Consider the following 17,780-nt stretch of genomic DNA (forward strand, 5'->3'; position numbering starts at 1 on the left):
TTCTCATTGGTCAGGAGGAGAGCGCGGCGCGCTTAAATGCTGCTTCCCTTCTGCTCGCTCGTCTCTGTGGTTGTGGAGGACTCGGGAGGTGGGGCTGGGAGTGGAGGACCAAAAGATAACTGGGTTTTAACAGCGGGGAGTGATGGATGTGGGAGGCAGGCAGCAGTGGGGGGGGCTTGGCTGTAGAGACACTGTGATTGGAGGAAGTAGTGATATTTGGGATTGGGAATGGAGGGAGAGCTGTATTGGTGTGGGTATTCGTGCTGAGAGGTGGTGTAGGGTGCCCGAAGTGAGAGTGAAGTGGGTTGGTATCTTAGGATTGAGTGCTATGGGTTTGAGGGGGGAGATAGTAGGGAGTTCTGGGCTTGCATCTCCCTTAGAGCTGTAGCTGGGTTCGTTTGTGCCCTGCTGCCCGGCACAAAGTGGGCTTTGCTCATTCTCTGCATCCTATAGAGTTTTCATTGTGCTTCTTATATTTCCAGGCAAGGTCATGGCAGCAGCCGACGGTCCCATGCGGCTGCTGGAAGTGTGTGGGCAGAGACTCTCCAGGTTCCTTTATGATGCTGAGCACAAGCACTTGGCCTGGCTGCGGGAGGTGGAGGAGCAGGGCATGAGGATGCTGGATAGGTAGGGGCTGTCCTCCAGGGAGCATCCCAGGATGCTCTCAAACACAGGGAACACAAAGCTGCATGTGCTCCTACCTGCTGGTAGCACAGCCCTGGTGTAAGCCTGGGGGGAGTGCATCGTTCAGCTGAATGAGGGATTTAATGTGGTTGTGTTTGGCTGCTTCATTTAGTGCCAGGTGGTGCTACACCTTAATTGCTTCTCCCTTGTTGCCCCCTTAATGGGTGAACATTGCTATGGTTGGGTGGTGGGCAGCATGACTTGCAGTTAGCAGTGGAATGCAGCCTTGGCTTTCTGCATTTCAGCAACAACTTCAGAGCTGAGCCTGGCCTGATGCCCAAAACGCCATCCCAGAGGAGACGGCCTAGGAAGAGGCAGTCTTCAGCTCTGAAAGATGAGAATGAGCCAACTAGGAGGAGGTGGGTGAGTCTGGCTCTGCTGCATGTGGCATTTAACAGTGAAATGAAATTTTAACTGTTTCTGCATATGCGTGCTCAGAATAGCTGCTTGCTTATTGATTTAGGGAATATCAGAATTAAAAGGGCGTGGCAAGGTGAAGCAACACTTTGATTCCTGTGAAAATCTGGTAGAGAATTAGTTATCCCTTCATATATTTTGGTTGTTTCAATAAATATATGTATGTCTTTTTCTATTTTTTTGTTTGCTTGTGTTTTCTTCTTGTTTAATTTCATGCTTTTTTCAGCACAGCTTTCAACCTGAGGTTGCTCCTGTGTTCATTCACCTGAGAATGTAGCCTGCTACAGGGAATGTGCAAAACTGGCATGTCTATTGGTGTTATTTAAGCTAGCAGACAAAAAGGACTACAAGGGGTTTGAAATGAAACAAGTAGAAGTTCCAAGTAATATGGTATATAACCGCTCTTACTGGATTTTTTTTAAGATTAGCCCTAAAAATTAGAACCTAAAGCTGTGCATCTTATCTACTGCAAGTAGACTGCAGAAGAAATGTAGCTCCTATTGTGCTATTTACCTTGTACTCTTAACAGCTTTCTGTATAGACAGTGCCACTGTTCTCTCAAGCAGCCTGCCCCTTTGCTGCTGCCTGAGAGAGTTTCTCTAGCTTGAAGATGGGAGCAGCAGTAGTAATGGCAAGCAGCCAAACTCCTTTTTCTTCTTTCCCTTTCCTGTACCAGTAAAAAGATTCATCAGAAAGTAAGCCAAAGCTCATTAAGTAGAAGAGGTAAGGAGGAGGCTAAATGGAGGAATGCCTTTCTTCATGACAACGGTTGTCTGCAAATGGATGGAAAGGAGGGATTGTGTAGGGAGTGATTTGGCTTTGATGCTAATTAGCTTCCTTGATGTCATACCTTCATGGTGGCCAACTATATCTGCTCTCGTCCTGTGGTTGGGACAAGGTGGTTAATAACCTGCTTTTCAGTGAAGCATATGCTGTGATCTGAGGGTAGGCGTGCTGGTAATTGCTTTGGTGTGACCTAACCCAGTAACTGGATAGACAGTAATAAACTGTGTGGTAAGGCTCTTACCTTTAGATAACCACGATGAAAAACCCCACAGAAGAGTTAGAACTGAAAGACCGACAAAAACTAGACATGGAGGATGGAGAGAACAGCAAGAATAGTAAGGAAGCGTGGGAAGATCGTGCATGTGTGTGCTGAAGGAGGGCAGGAAAAGAAAATACTGCAAATCTAAACAGGGAGAGTTCTGAAGCTGTAATGTTAGTCTTCAGGTAGCAGCTAGATAGAAGCTTGATTGCTTGCATAAATAAGATGAATCTTGCATGTGTTTTTTCCTAATTTAAACTTAGCTTTGAGAAAGATCTGCTGATGTGACGATGCCTGAAAGGTTGGATAATCATCTGTCAACAGGAAGTTCATGTTGGAGTTAAGCACATTAATCCTGCAGGGTCAGGCCATTGTTGTTTCCATTGCTATGGTTCCCTCGGTGCATATTTTAGAAACCACTTCTTAGCATGTTGATGAGTTTCCCAATTAATAGTCTTGTTTTTGTGAACTTTAGCAGGAAGTGATATCTTTTTGCTCGAGGTCAGGATGAGAAATCAAGAGAACAAAACTGGAAGGAAGGCAGAGGATATCAACTTGAAGGCTGCTGGCGACTGTCCTTCCACCAGAAACCATAAACCCTTGCTCATTTAACTAGTTTATGCTGCCTTGGGTTTCTGTAGCCCTGCTTTCTTGCTGCTAGGCACTTCCACCTTGGTTCTCCACTTTGTTTCGTGTCTGAAACACTGAGGTCATCTTCTGGTTTTGCCCAGCTAATCGCCTTGACTTGCTGAGCTTACATGGCTCCTTTATCTCTTGTTAAATTAGCTAATGCAAAGCATTTCAAAGCTGAATCTCACTGTGGAACTTCCCCAAACCACTGTGTAGCTTTTCCTAGCTTGCTAGGATAACTTTATTCAAAATCACTGCCAGTGTGGGTGTCTGTGCTTCATTTGGGGCAAACAGAGTGGAGTGGATATGACTTTACTATCCTCTGACAGCAGCTCCAGGTGGGGCTGTGGGTTAATATTCACACAGAATTGCAAGTGTCCTGGTACCTCAGCCTCTGTAGTTTGTGTTTCTGTGATGCAGCCTTTAGTTGCAAGTAAATGTAGTATGCCTGGCATACTCTCATGTGAGAGCTTTCAGAGTTTGTTTTTCCTCCTGCATTTAGCCAATGATAAAAAGTGTGTTGTAAGGGGAAGTGGATTCAGGGAGGAAGCTTGTAGATTCACTGCAAAACTTGTCTGCGTCTTGTTTTGAAACAGTCTAGGAGTGGGAGATTTCTGCATTGTTTCAATTGAAGTTGTTCTTATTTAAGGTTGTCCAGAAGGAGGAGTAGTATCAAGCTGGCATCTTCCAGGCTAAGTTCCCAAAGATGCTGCAGCAAAGAGCACCCCCAGAACCCTGTCCCTCAGGAGGAAGAGGTGAGGTCTTGGGCTGACACTGAAATGGAGCTTCCAGCACTGCCTGAGAAATTGCCAGCAGAAGCACAAAGTCCCATGGTGAAAGTGGATTGTGGTGACTGCCCTCAGGCTGAGGTGCCTCCACAGCAAGATAGTGCTGATTACGGTGATGCACCCTGTGAAGCTGTTCCAGCAGAGAAGGTGACCAAGGAGGATGAACTGCATGAGGCACCTGCTGTCAGTGCAGTCCCTGATGACCAGACAGCAGGGGAGGAGGAAGAGGCCACTGAACAAAGAGCAAGTACCTCCACTCCCAAGGCTACTAGAAATAGAGACCCTGCCATGCTCCATGGAGATCTGTCATCTCAAAGCCTAGAGAAGGAGCTTTTCCAGGACAACAAAGTGACCGCAGTGATATCCAAACCACGACGTTCTGGACGCCGAAGCCTTGTGGGTGGTGCTCACAAAAGTCATACGACCTCCTTGGCAGAAAAATATTCTCTGGCCAGCAAAAGAGAGAACATGATCCGGAGATCTATCAGCAGGGCCATTGCAAAGAAGGCAGCAGCACAAGAATCTTCCTCTGCCTCCAGCAGAGTGAGCTGTAAGTTTTCTGTTACTGAGTGTGTTCTTCTGGCAAGTCAGCTTCTCAGCTTTGCTATAGAGTTGCTCATCCATATTAACTGCAGTTCCTCCTAGTTTCTTTAGCAGTAGGTTTTGTGGTTTCTATCCATTTAGGGTGCAGTCTTCAGATCCTCATCTACTGTCAGGGTGAGCCTCAGGCTCTGTTTTGCTGTGGAAGGAGTGGAGTATAAGGTGGGGCACAGGTACTAGAAATTGGGTCACAGAAGTTGCAGATGCTTTAAAAAAAAAAAAAAAAGCCAATAAATGCAGAGTGGGAGGGAAAATGCACCTTTGCTGGTTCTAGATATGTGTGTGGTTTGGTAGCTTATTGCCTTGAGGTTATTCCTGCAGAGGGTCTTTTAGTATGAGTGTTTTCTGTGGGCTCTGTTGAGGAACTGGAAGAAGATTAATGTGTCTGCACTCTGAGATTGGCAGAGGAACTCAGATGCTTTCTGGGTGAAGATAAAGTTCATGGACAAGGAACTAAATAGCACAGTCACCCAAGGAAATAAGATTCAAAAGTCCAGCTTCACATTTTTCATTTTCCTTGCTCTTGAGAAGGCTAGAAGGCTTTCAGATTTGGGCTTGTAAAAATCATTGCTTCTGAAGCCAGTTTGGCTTCTAATGAAGCACTAATGCCTTTGGTATTTAGTTTTGTCAGCTTTGAGTCACACTGTATCTAGGCATTTGTTAAAACACTTTCATCTAAGTGATGTGGGGGGAGGGAGGGGGAAATAGAATCAGCCCAAATCGACCAAATCTCTGCTTAAAATTGTGCAGGGAGGCAGAAACTGAAGTCAATTGACTGGGAAATGATATCTCTGTGACAGAGGCATGGGTATGTTTGTGCAGCTGAAGCAGTCTGCAGACAGAGGAGCTGCTGCTCCAGTTCTCTGCCTTCCCAGCCTACACCAGTTCATCAGTGACACTTGAGGGAGGTGGTAGTGCTCATGTGGAAAGCAAGATGAGCAATCGGTGTGTTCCCTGGGAGAAGCCTGCACAGAGACCTGAGCTCTACCACTCACGCATTGCCACTGTTGGGAAGCCTCATTTTGAAATCCCCAAGATGGCTTTTTGCTATGCTATTTTTGTTTTTCTTTCCCTTCCAGGTCAAAGCTCCTTAGAGGTTTTTGTGGAAGATGATGTGGCTAATAACTTGAGGTGAGGCTACCATTTTAACAGGCAGGAAGAAACCACAAAAATAGCTGCAAAAAATACAGAAGCTGTAGGGGTTGCTTTTCTATACTAGGTCTGTGGTTTTGTAATTGACTGTTCTAGGTGATGTCATCACCTGGAGTTTGTTGATATTTCCAAGCTTCTGTTGTTCAGACACAGCCCATCCCTTTCAGAAGCTTGTTCATGCTAACAGTGAGGTTGATGACTGCGTTAATGCAGGATCCAGCCCTATGCCACAAGCATTGAGAGCCTGCTAGCAATGGTTCTGTCTGCCATCATGTGAATTATGTCCTACAGCTATTGGCTTTAACCGGCCTCTGGATGCTTGGGGATGCTGTTGGTTATTCAGCTTGTCTGACTTGAAAGGTGAATAGGTAAGATGCTCTCTGCCTGAGGTGTGCAGAACTTTGTTTACCTACTGCATGGAAGCACTACAGGAAAAAGAGAGAACAAAGCTCATTAGTGTGTTATTCAGCAATGTAATTACATAGTCTGTCAGAGGAATTTACATCTCCATTTCTGTGCTTGCCTGTGTTCTCCTTGGGTACCATGTGCTAGCTCCATTGTAATTGCATTCCCTATAATTCTCCCTTCTAAATACTGTACTGGTAGAGGTGCATCAAGAACAAAACAGTGTTTCTTTTATTTCAGAGAATTTAAATAATCAAGATGCTTTCTTTTTGCAGAACTGGAGTGGAACTGAACTCCCCAGGTGAAAAGGTAAGTTCTAATGGATGACCTACACATCTTCTGCTGAGCAGTTGGAAGCATTATGGCTGGATGTAAGGAGTGAAGCCCAGGGTTGATTCTGTCACATCACTTCAAGCTCAGCAGAAGTGCTGCTGAGTTAGACAGTACAGCCTTTCTAATGCTTGGGTAGCTTGTTATGCCGGTTGGCCACAGGCTCCTGGTGGATGGAGGCCTTTTGTGCCTTTAAGATGGAGCTTTCAGAGGTTGTTGGATAGATTCCCAGGAGTCTGAAAGCTTTTGCCTGTCATCTGGGCATGGTGATTGACTGTGTATATTCTTAGCAAGTCTTTGTTCCCTTAAACTGGCAAAAATATCTTATGTGATTGTACTGTAAACCAGCTTATCTGAAAATTAGCCCAGCAGAGAGAGGGGCTGGCTCTGCCTCCAAACAGTGCACTGGTGCCATTGGGAAGCTGCAGAAGGACAAGAGGACAGCTGGTTATATTGTGGGTGGTGGTAGCTTAGCGGGTAGGGAAGGGCATGTCCTGTGTGTGTATGTGCAGGCAGCCTGCATGCTGTGCTTCAGTAACTTGTTTATATTCCAGAGAATATACTACCATGGTATTTAAAGTGTACAATTATACTGTAATCCTAGATACTTTAAAGGGATTGCTTTCTTTCAAGAATAGAATATCTGTAGTTGGAGCCTGTCTCCAAAGTGTCTCTCCAAGTGTCCCTTGTCCCCAATGCACTTTATTTGACCTAAAGTCAAATCAAAGTCTCCTGCTGTTGATGAGAAAATGCTGGGCAACACTCATCTTACCAGCCTCAGCGGGAGTTTCATGAGCAGAATCCATCTAGCACAACTCTGATTGGGAGGAAGAGTCCCTAGGCTAGCAGTAGACTTGCAGTTGGGAGTGACTGGGTTGTTTTTGTTTTCTTCCTTTTTTCAGGATTGAAGGTTTGTTGCAGTCTTGTTCCTTAGGGAAGACTATGCTAAGCTAATGTTTGTTTCCATTTTCTTTAGGCTCCTGAAGACATGCCTGCTTCGAGCAAAAGTGAAAGAGCTGCCAGCCCTCCTGAGCAGCAGACAGGGAATAATGAAGGTAATGTTGAGCTAGTCTTGTATTTCTTGTATGATGCCACAGAGGCACACAGGCTAAGGACTCTATGTGAATGTTTGTGAGAAATCTGGGGCTTGTGCTGAAACGAAACTACTCTTAACCAGTCAAGGTAGACCTGTGATATCCTGAGGGGGTGAGACATATGTCCTTACTTATCTAACTACATCTTGTAAATCCTTGTGAAGGTTTGTATCCAAGCGTTGAGACAAACATGGTTTAGTCAAACTTCAGACTTCATAATGAATAAGTGGGACCACTTGAGATGAGAACACTCAGACTTGTACTCTAAGTATAATACTGTGCTAAAGTACCTTGACAACCTTGTCCACTTTGGGCTTGCATTTGTTGATGATTTAAACATCTTACTTATTTACTGTGCCTCAAAGCAAGGAGATAAAGATATTCAAACTGTCTTCTGTGGGATCTGTAGGATTCCACAGCAGTTGTAGCTGGGATGGAATTAACAGCACCTGCAGTTTTTCTGGTGAGACTGGTTGTGGCTATTCAGAAGGCTCTGAACAAGATGCATGCTTTGCTGTATGTGTAAAGCCCTGATATTCAAGGTAGCCATCTAGGCTTCTGCTTTTGCAGTTTGATTATGTGCCATGGGGCTTTGAACTGGAATAGGAGCCCTGCGGAATGCCTGGAATGTGATGTTGACTAGAGGTTTCTTCACAGAAAAAGGTGTAAATCCAAATGGTGAAGCCCAGAACAAGAACCAAGAGCAAGTCCAGTGTGCCAAGTCCCAGGAGAATCCTTCACGCGTATGGTACGAGACATTTGCAAGGGAGGAATGAGGCCATGGTCTGGGAGGAGTTAGGCTTGGCCTTCTTAAATAATTTACTAAAAAAGCTCAGAGTGTTTCCCTTCCTGTCCCCTCCCTACAAGAGTCTTGAAATTTTATGCTGTGGGAGTTCTGTGTGATTTCTTTGGCCTTTTTTGTTCCCCAAGTCAGACCTGGATCCAAGATGGGTTAATTCATGCACAAACCAGCAAAGATTACTAAAACAGCACTATTACCTCACAGCTTAGATATGACTCTAAGTGGTTCATAAAGGGGTGGTCTGGGAGTAGTTTCAGACAGCAACACAAGCAGGTGACCAACCTGTTTATTTTTATCTTGTGCAAGTGTCTGGAATGCCTGACTTATTTTCTCACTGCTTATAATGCTGATGTTTCACGTGAGATTTGAACTGCTTTTAGCTTTGTCCTTAGTCTGTCCTGTTAGGTTTTGCTGAGGTGGATTTGCTGGGGGTGATAGGTGGGGAGAGTAGTGGTAACCTCTGTTCTCATGTGGATATTTAACTGTGTACGACGGGTCAGAATCTGCAGCTTTCCTTGAAACTGCTGCTGGATTGAGCCCTGACTGTACAGTGAGGTGGTGCCCCTCTTTCCCACTGAAATTAGTGGGTGCACATTAGGGGATTTCTGACATGGGTCGTGTATCTATGAATGTCCAAAGCGTTCATAAAGCAAATGAAATCCTGCCAGTGAGGTGGGCTGGAATGGCTGGTTATTAACACATGCGGATTGTGTCAATCTTTTGTTGTTGATACCAGATATGACATATATTACCTTGCTGGGAATTTGAGTGAGGAATGAGAGAGTGGGAGTGGTGTTGTATATCACTGCTCTGAAATTTGGGTGTTCCCTTACCAAGTTGTCATGTGCCTCTCTTGTCCATAATTAATGACGAGATGGTGCTCCTGCTCCATAGTTGACTGACTCCTAAGAGGCCCAACTGCTGTGGTAGTAGTGAGTAGGCAGAGGGATCTGTGAAACAATAAGTAAATGTTCCTGTTAAAACTTGTGGAGCTTAATGGGGACTTTGTGTCCCTCTGGCTAATGCCAACAGGACAAGAAGCTGTAAGCAAGCAATGGGTGTTATATGGAATAGGCAGCATCCAGGAGGTGGTGCCCGATCCCCTTTGGATGACAAGCACGTGAATTCTGCAAACCAGACTCCACCTTCTGCTTCTCCAGCTAGCAAGGTGAGTCTTTGCTATGTCCACTCCTTGCCTCCCTTTCCCTTGCAGGTGGTAATTTCCTTCTATCTTTTCCTCTTAGGTTGTTAGACCACTGAAAAACTTCCTTCAGGGTGTGCAGAGGAACCAGCTACTCACATCCTCTGGATCCGCAGGACATGGGGGTGTCATAAGGAATTTCATCAAACGCAATACTCTCACCCGACCTGACCTTAAGGTGCATCAGAATCTCACTTCCCCTCACAATGATGGAGGAGAGGATCAAGTTTGTGGGAGTGGCAGGATGACTGCTTAGAAAAGCATAAATGTATTCCTGGTTCTGTTGGCTGTCATGGATCAGTGTAGGTCATAACAGCAAACTGTCTTCATGATTCTACCTCAGTCTCCCCAGGGGTGGGAGACTGGACAGCTGAAGCAAGGCAAGACCATAAATACTGTTATTAGCCAGGGTTGTTCGTTTTGTTTTTAGTACCAGTCATCAACCTTTCCTCAGATGTGGAGAAATATCACTGTTTTGTCTGTAGTCAGCAGAAACACTTTAAATTCTGGAGCTGTTTAACTGTAGTAAAATGGGAAAATTCTTGCAGTGGGAATCTGCCTTTGAGTCACATAATTGGCCACTTCAGGGCTGAAAAACAGTCTGTGGGGTCTTGCAGTGGGTTTCCTAGCATGCGCTTGAAAGGAGCTGCAGCTAACAGGGCTAGTTCAGGGTTCTAGTATTTCTTACAAACATTCATTGTGTGTCTTTTTCCTACAGGGAGACTTTGTTGTAAGTAATGACATGCTTAACTGTGGTGTTGGAAGACTATAATGGCTATGCTTCTTATCTCACAACACTAACAGCTCTTTCCTCCTGTACTGGCACTCTCTTCATTTCTGTCCAAAAATGTAAACTGGCCATGGTGGTGGTGAGGTGGCAGGATCTCCTTTGCAGATTTGTTCTGCTGGAGCTGGGAACTACTGAGAAAGCTATCGGCCTCTAAGTGTGACTACTTGCACTCTGTACTGTCTCCCCACTGCTCCTACTTGCTGACATAAGTAACGCTGGCCTAGGCAAGAAGTGTTTGCTACAGGTGCTCACCTACAGCTGCAGAGTGCTGGGTAACTTCCCTTACCTGCAGTGTGTTCTGAACAACTGGAAGATTTAAGTGCATCCCTGCATCCCCATGATTCTTCTGCTCTGAGGTGGTGCAGTTGAATAAGTGCTGCTGCCAAATCTGTGTTGTTTCTTACCTGCTATTCACTTCCTATCCCTGTGTGTGGGTGAACATGACTCTGACAGGGACTTCTTTGTTTAGCGGGCTGCTTAGCCTCTAGCTGCTAGTGCTCAAAGCAGCCTGAGGGCAGAAACAGGCCCCAGCAATTGGTGCATAATCTGAACTCATCTCCCTTCAGGAGAAGGAGCGGCAGAGGCTGGAAAGCCTCAGGAAGAAGCAGGAGGCTGAGGAACAAAGGAGAAAGAAAGTGGAGGAGGAGAAGAGACGACGGCAGGCAGAAATGAAGCAGTGAGTTGAGTCCCTTACATCCTGTTCCTTCCCTGCTTCAGTGCAGAATTGCCTTAATCTTTTTTTCCTGTCAGGCAGGCAGTGTTACTGTACCGTGCTTTGTGCATCCCACCCGGAAGGAATGTTTAATACATGATGATCCCTGAGCACCTCAAGCAGTGCTGTTCATGGCTTGCTGCAGTAGTAACTGCATCAGTGCAAAGCACCTGCTGATTTCTTGTGGACTTAATCCACATATGAGCTGAGGTTAAGCTCAGCCAAAGCAATTCAAGTAAAATAATTGTTTTCTCATGATCTGTGGCAGTTTGCTGTGCTAGAAAATGAGACACAAACTCAATTTGCCAATGCAAATCCTCGTTCCCGTGTCATTCTCTGTTAGAGCAAACAAATCTGTGTTAGAGCAAACAAAGCTAACAGGCCCCTCTTGTACGCACCTTCCCCAGGAAGAGGGAAGAGCGACTGAGGAAAGCACTGCAGGCTCGAGAGCGTGTGGAACAAATGGAAGAGGAGAAGAAAAAGCGAATGGAGCAGAAGATTTTACAGAGTGATGAAAAGGTAAGAAGCATGACTAAGCTTTGAGCCATTCTGAATAATGAAATTATCACAGTGAGCTGTGAGACCAAGCAGGTGCAAACAGGCCACTGGCAAGATGTGTGCAGCACAGGGTTGCTGTTCATGGTGACTAATCAGGTGGTGGGAAAGTCTGCATCTAAAATAGACTTTGAAATTCTCTGTCTAACAAGGAGACGCTTTTGTTCTCCATAGCTCTGCAGTGATTCTAAACATTCCTGTTCTAACATGCAGCATCTATAGCGCTCTGTGTTCAAGGAATGTGGCAGCATCCCTTGACTGTCCTGTGAACAGGCCCTGCAGGTGAGACAGTGTCATCCAGTTGTTTGCATAGCATTACAGACAGTGAAGCCACAGTGGTTGCAGAAGCATGGCAGGAAGGAATTGCTCACCAAGTGAGCAAGAAATGCTCGTGATTAGTAGATGTGGCAGCAGCAGCTGTATGTGTTTCATATTGTCTGTCTATAAGGGTGTCTCCACCCTTTTTTTTTCAAGGACAGGTAAAAAAACAAACAAGTATGCAAGGATCAGCCATTGATGGCCATGTGCAGACTGCTGTTGGTTTTTGTACAACAATGCAGGTTCTTTAGGAATAAGGGAGGTTGTGCTAAGCTGACCTGGATAATAGAGCTCCAGGAAAAAATATGGTTGCTCACTTTAAGGAGTGAACTAGACTGACTTTTGGAGAAGCTAAGACTTAGAAAAAGAAGGAATCATTCTTCCTTGAGCCTATCCCAAAACCTCAGCAGCCACAAACACATGCACCCCTGGCTAGCCTGCTCCTGTGCACAAGCTAATGCTTTGACTGGGACAGCTCAGGCAAAAACAGTATCTGGGGCTCAGGTTTCAGGTCCTCAATTCACACTGCAGCTCAGCTGGCAGTAGCATTTCAAGACAAAACACAATATTCTGGATGCCCTTGTTCTGCAGAGAATCATGTGAAAGGGTGAAAGCTTATATTTTGTGCATCTGTAATGGCTTCTGTGTTCTTTTCTTCCAACATTCCAGGTGGTGGGTGTCTCTTCACATGACCTGTAGTAAGTGATGGACTTGCACGAGGTTGGTGCTAAATACAATTCACGTGTGCTTGGTGCTGGGTTCTCTTATTAGAACCTGAATGCCAGTCTTCAGACTTAGGAAACTCTCCTCATCCTCCATTTGGTAAAGGCTGTGTGTCCCGAGGGGCGATGGAGCAGATGAATGGGGCTTTTTCAGGTGCGTCTCTCACAAGGGCTGGAAGAAAAGACGTCTGAGGAACGAAGCAAGAAAAAGCTATCAAAGAAACCATGGGAAAGTGATGTGAGGAAGCAGAAAATACTCAAGTCGGTAAGAACAACACTAGATCCCTCCTGCATATAGAAAAGGAAGGGAGCCTGTATGCTGATCTGCTCCCTGTACCACCAGGCAGTTATTGCCAGGAGCCACAGGGATTGGGGAAAGTCAAAGTATCTGCTGCAAAGTTTCTGTCTTGTTTGTCCTTCTTCAGGAGGAAGATAAACTTGAGCAGCAAGAGCTGCTGCAGAAAAGGAGAGAAGTTGAAGTAGAGGAAAAAGGAAAAGTTTTGGAACTGAAAAATCTTGTAGAGCAGCGACAGGTGGAACAAGTGAAGGAGAGGTATTAGCCTGTTTCTATTCTGGAGAGGGGGGACTTAGCAACAGACATGGTGCACAAATAAATATAAACAGTATTGCTGCAATTGGGAATCTGATGTGAGTGTCAGGTGATTCCAAAGGTTTGGGGGTGCTAAAGCAAGAAAGCTGGTAGGGAGGGGTGGAAATGTGCTTTTCTGTGTAACCAAACTATAATTTTGTTTCCCAGGGATCTCAAACAGTGTGAGAAAGAGAAGGCCCCCTATTCACAGATGGAGTCCATGGTGTTTACTGATAAAAACACAACGGTGAGGAGTTAATGGTGGCTTGCAGCAAATTCTGCTGTAAAGCAGTAAGGCATAGAACATGCAGGCTTCATCATTTCTTTTTAAGCTGGGACTTACTTTCCAAGTCTGTTGTTCCTTCTTGATGTTTCAAGGTTAGCTACTACTTAGAGCTGCTTGTTGCAGAATATCATAGTCATATTTTCCACTTTGAATAATGCCTCATTGTCTGCCTTCTGCACTAGTTTAAAACATAACCAGAGGCCCTAATGGTACCACTCTTAAGGATAAATTATTCCTTTTTGTTCTGTTTGCTCTTAGTCCCATGGCTAACAGCTTCTGAACTCCTATTTTTGCTATATAAATTTAATGAAAGTTTAAATTCCTTATGTATAACCAGCAACTGGACTGGAGTAGGATATAGCAAAGGTTCTCTGGGTAAGAGAGAAGCTGAATCTCATTGAAAGTGGCTACAGCTCTTCCCCTTGTGTTAGCTTCTTCCCTGTTGAGGAGAGTGACAGGTGAAATGCCTGGTTTAAGTGGTTTGGGTTGAAATGGAGCTGAAGTTCTGCAACGCTTTCCTCTTCATTAGGAGAATGAAAGCTTAAAACATCTGCACCAGCTGCTTGGGCAGGAGAAGAGAGCCAAGCAACCAGAATCTGCTGCAGTGACCTCTAATAACTAGCTGAAAGCAATAGGAGTGTGGGCTCTGGAGGCTTCACTGATCTGAATCTGAGCCAAGACAGCTGTCACTTTATCTGTGTGATTTTTAATTCCTTCCCCCTCGCCCTGCTGAAGACAAAGGAGTAGAGGAAAATGAATTCCAGAGATAGCCTGGTTGTTGTGCTTGGGTGCACATTAATGAATAACTTAATTCTTATGTCTTCACAGAAGGGAGATGGTCTGCAGGAGCCCCAGCAGCAGCCAGCAGAAAAGAAGAAAATTGAGCAACCAGAATCTTTTACTGCTGCTGCCAGCACGTGGCTGAGCAAAACTGTGAAGGTGAGCTTCATTTCCAGTGGTGCCCTCAAAATGGAGCTGTGGTATCTGGTTTGCTGCAATGCTTTGTTGTTAACCTGCTGGTTTATTGTTTTGCTGTGATAAATAAAGAGACCAGGAGGTGAAATCCTCTAAAGAGACTGTTGAGGTTTAACTGGAGTTCGTGTAGAGTGAGGATGGAGAAGCTTTTATTCTCTGGTTCTTGGCTGAGAGCTCAGCACAGGAGGAAACGAACGAAAAGCAATTGTTTTCTTCTTGAATAGATGTTGGAAATGACCACAGGATGGCAGCACACCATGAGGTGTCAGTTTAGCTTGCAGAGCCTTTAGCTGCACGGTAGCAACACTGATTCAGGCTTGCCTGGTGAAGTCTAACTATTTAGCAGCTTAAATCTCCAGAAGCTTGTTTGGACTTGAACTGTTTACTCTCAAAGTCTGGAGGGGTGGAGAAAAAGCTGCTAAGAGAATCGGTCAGCTCTGAGCACCCCTTTGACTGTAAATGCCCCTTTCTGTCTCTTGTGCTTTGGCTGCCTTCTATATTCTGCCTTTGGGGTTGTAGAGAGTGAAAATCAAATCCGCCATCAAACATGTGGATGAGTTTGAGTGATAGTAAGCACGTGGCTTTTTCACACAGTGCTGTGATAGTGGTATGTTTTTGCACTGCTTTTCTTTAATAAAAAGAAAATGAAAACAACAGAAGAGGCTTACAAGTCACAGAATACAGCAACTGCTTTTGTGCTTATACAAAGTAAGTAAGCACATCTGCATTCCCTTATTCCTGTACTTGGATTAAATGTGAAGAACACTGCAAAAAGAATAGGTTTAGGCTGCTCCCATTGCCTCTTGTACTCTTGCTGGTTGGTTCCACCTTCTTTGCACCACACCTCTGTGATCCTAACAGAACTACAGCCCTGCAGCTGGAGTACATCACTGATTCATCAGGCTTTTTCCTCCTACTGTGCTCACCAGTATACAGGCACTTCAGGGAGGTTTGTGGCAATATCTCCATAATGATGCCTTTCCTGGCTTGGCCTCTGGTCAGTACCTCTAGGCGCTGCTGGACTACATGCAACTGTCATGTCTTCTGGTCATTCCCTGCTCTTCACCACAAAGGTAGCATGTTCCTCCAGGCTTTGTCTTGTGCTTTTCTGACCTGCAACTTCAAAGTGACGTGGAGCCCTATCTCTGTCCACACCAGAAGCTGGCAGGCAGTTCTCTACAGCTAGAAAGCTTCAGGTTGAGCAAACAGCTGTTTGAGTTCTGCAGTTTGCAGTTCCTGCTGTGGATACAGTTCTGGGCTTGGCATTCATCGAGACATGGTTTCAAAACAGATCTGCAAAAAGAAAGCCAGAAGGATTTGAGTACTTCAACCCAAATTACCTGTCAAATAAGAACATTACAAGTATTTCAGTTCATGTGTAGGTAAAAGTTTCCCTATTAAGCAACCTTTCTGGTCTCTTCTTTTTTTGAACTAGGAATGAAAATAAATGTGTACATGAAGAATCTGCTCTAGAAAGTCTGCTCTCAGTTCTTGTTCCTGGCATCTTTACTTAAATGTTCCTTGCCCATCACAGGGCACTGTAAACTTCCCTCTTAACTTGTGGCTTTGGGTTTGTGTGAGTGTTCCTACCTTAAGTACATTAACACCATATTGCTGTGGGATTTAATCTGGGATCTTAGTACAGCCTGTTTGTCTTGCTAATGCCAGAGCTTTGAGATGCCTGCAAGGGGTCAGACTGGTAAGCCTGCCCTAGCAAAGCAAACTCTTCTGTCAAGCTGCAAGGTATGTTTGCTGCTCTCACAAATGTTGTCTCTGTGGTTTCAGAAATCTATCTCCACATCCTGCGTAGCACCTCCAAAGGACACAAAAGAATCCAGGTCCCCCAATAACTACGGGATGGATCTGAACAGTGATGATTCCACAGATGATGAGAATGACCCTCGGAAGCCTGTCCCTGCCTGGGCTGATGGTAGGTGCCATGTTCGCTTAGTCTTTTAATTCCTTGCTTGGGAAGCAGGAGCTCTCCAGATCTGCTCAGTGTGATCTCAGCTTCCTTAAAGTACAGTTCAGGAGTGTGAGACTTCAGCAGTGTTGGCAGCTGCTGGGTGAGAGGGGCTGGATCTGCTTTCTTGTGAGTGCTGTTGTGTTAAAGCTAATCCAAAGTTCTGTGTGTTTGGATTCAAGGGTGTGAGGGTGGGGGGGGGTTGGCCTCACTAGTTGAGGCAGCCCCTCCCCCTGTGGTAAACCAAGGTGTGGCAAGTTTGGGGTGTTTCTAGTATGGTGACAAGTGACGTAAAACAAATGTTGTTGGCAACCCGGAGATGGATGTGGTATTTAAAGCTTTATAGTGAGCAAGAAGACTGTTAATTGCACTCACTGTGCAGGTTGCAGTGGGTTTTTTTTAGGGGGTGTGGATGGAGTGGAGTGACTGTCCTGTGGGCTCTGAGGCAAAGGATACCTTAAACAGAACGATGACAACTTCTTTGACTCTGCTTCTCTGATATGGTTGTTTTTATAGGGTCTCAGCTTAATCAAGCCATTCTGCACCAATATTATCATCCAGTGAATATTGACCAACTCTTTGGGTCAATAGCAAGCCCTAAGCTAGAAGATATCTTTGGCAAGAGCAAGCCTCGGTATTTCAAACGCACGAGCTCAGCAGTTTGGCATTCCCCACCTGAGCCCAAATCTACTTGTGGCAAAGCTTGCAGCTTCAAAAACTGAGAAAACACAAACAGTTTTTAAATGATGTGACGCGTCAGTTTTATTTTCTTAGCATACAGACTGCTTCCTGTTTTAACCCTTTTGTACAAAAATAAAAACACTGAATAAAGTTCATCGATGCTTGTTTCTCTCCTTTCCCCCTTCTAAGCCACCATGATGCTGTAGCTGGTATGCTCTGAGCTGCTGCTGGCTGCGCTTTGTGCAAGTGCAGATGTTTGAAGAGATGACATTGCTCCATTATGCATTTCCTCAAATCACTTGCAGAATCTTAGCCAAGAAAGCCATGAGACTGGTGTAGGGATAAATCTTTAAAAATCAACAGGGGCGGGGGGGATGTTTTCATAACGCATTCTGTACACTAAATATGTATTTAACAATGCTTCTATCCACCAGTATCTTTCTTTCAACCCTGCATTCTTCTGATCTTTTGTTCCTGAACCAGAATCTTCTTCCTCAACTAGAAAAGTCTGTTCAGACTCTTTAAAGAATGTATAAGTGTCCTGTAATTGGTTTGTTTTTTCTCATGGATAAATGGAACCAAAGCTGAGTTCTTTTTTTTAGGATGCTTGAGGATACGGTCTTGCTTTTAGGCAGGAGTCAGATTTGTTTTAAAGCTGTGACTTAGAAAAGCCATTTCCTTAGGACTGCACTGAGATCATCTGCTCGGTGCCCCCTGCCTGTGCACACCCAGGGCTCTTCTGAGTGGCAGCAGACTCCCTGCAGTGCATCCGGTGGCTCTGGTGCAGGTTGCCTAGGGACTGCTCTTGTGTGCTGGGCCAGCTGCAGAGCATCCCAAGCTCCTGCAGAGCTGCACAGTGTCAAATACAGCTCCATGCTATGCATCTCGCTGTCTTTGTGGCCCCTGGAGGGCAAGCCTATGCAGTCAGTGACGCTCAAAGAGCAGGTAAGCTAGTTAAGCCATACAGACTGTTGTGATGAGGAAGATGTTTATATGACGGGTGAAAGTCTCTGAGTGACAGCCAAGTCCTGCATTGGCCAT

At 45.1% G+C, this 17,780-nt stretch overlaps 1 protein-coding gene across 3 annotated transcripts; it reads left to right on the forward strand.

Annotated features, from left to right (window-relative positions):
- The first annotated feature begins 21 nt into the window (after positions 1 to 21).
- LOC107314466 (inner centromere protein-like) lies at positions 22 to 16,894 on the forward strand. Of its 3 annotated transcripts, none has more exons than XM_015863701.1 (19): positions 22 to 88; positions 483 to 627; positions 930 to 1,043; positions 3,426 to 4,114; positions 5,244 to 5,295; positions 5,997 to 6,030; positions 7,028 to 7,106; positions 7,803 to 7,893; positions 8,980 to 9,115; positions 9,192 to 9,326; positions 9,867 to 9,878; positions 10,505 to 10,614; positions 11,058 to 11,169; positions 12,400 to 12,510; positions 12,671 to 12,798; positions 13,003 to 13,081; positions 13,949 to 14,059; positions 15,881 to 16,025; positions 16,575 to 16,894. In XM_015863701.1, exons 1-19 carry the CDS (start codon positions 37 to 39, stop codon positions 16,778 to 16,780), a joined length of 2,541 nt encoding a protein of 846 aa, XP_015719187.1. In that variant the 5' UTR covers positions 22 to 36; the 3' UTR covers positions 16,781 to 16,894. The 3 variants fall into 3 exon arrangements, with proteins under 3 accessions (XP_015719187.1, XP_015719188.1, XP_015719189.1); XM_015863703.1 differs by lacking the exon at positions 22 to 88 and adding an exon at positions 171 to 304; XM_015863702.1 differs by lacking the exon at positions 9,867 to 9,878.
- Positions 16,895 to 17,780: the final 886 nt, after the last annotated feature.

Source organism: Coturnix japonica, chromosome 5 (genome assembly GCF_001577835.2).
Source record: "Coturnix japonica isolate 7356 chromosome 5, Coturnix japonica 2.1, whole genome shotgun sequence".
In the NCBI taxonomy this organism is placed as follows: Eukaryota; Metazoa; Chordata; class Aves; order Galliformes; family Phasianidae; genus Coturnix; species Coturnix japonica.

Excerpts from the sequence above, each read along its gene's own strand:
- LOC107314466 (XM_015863701.1), top strand. The coding sequence starts at position 37 with ATGCTGCTTCCCTTCTGCTCGCTCGTCTCTGTGGTTGTGGAGGACTCG. Across the intron at positions 4,115-5,243 it reads TGCCTCCAGCAGAGTGAGCT|GTCAAAGCTCCTTAGAGGTT; the intron begins GTAAGTTTTCTG and ends TTTCCCTTCCAG. Across the intron at positions 16,026-16,574 it reads TGTCCCTGCCTGGGCTGATG|GGTCTCAGCTTAATCAAGCC; the intron begins GTAGGTGCCATG and ends TTGTTTTTATAG.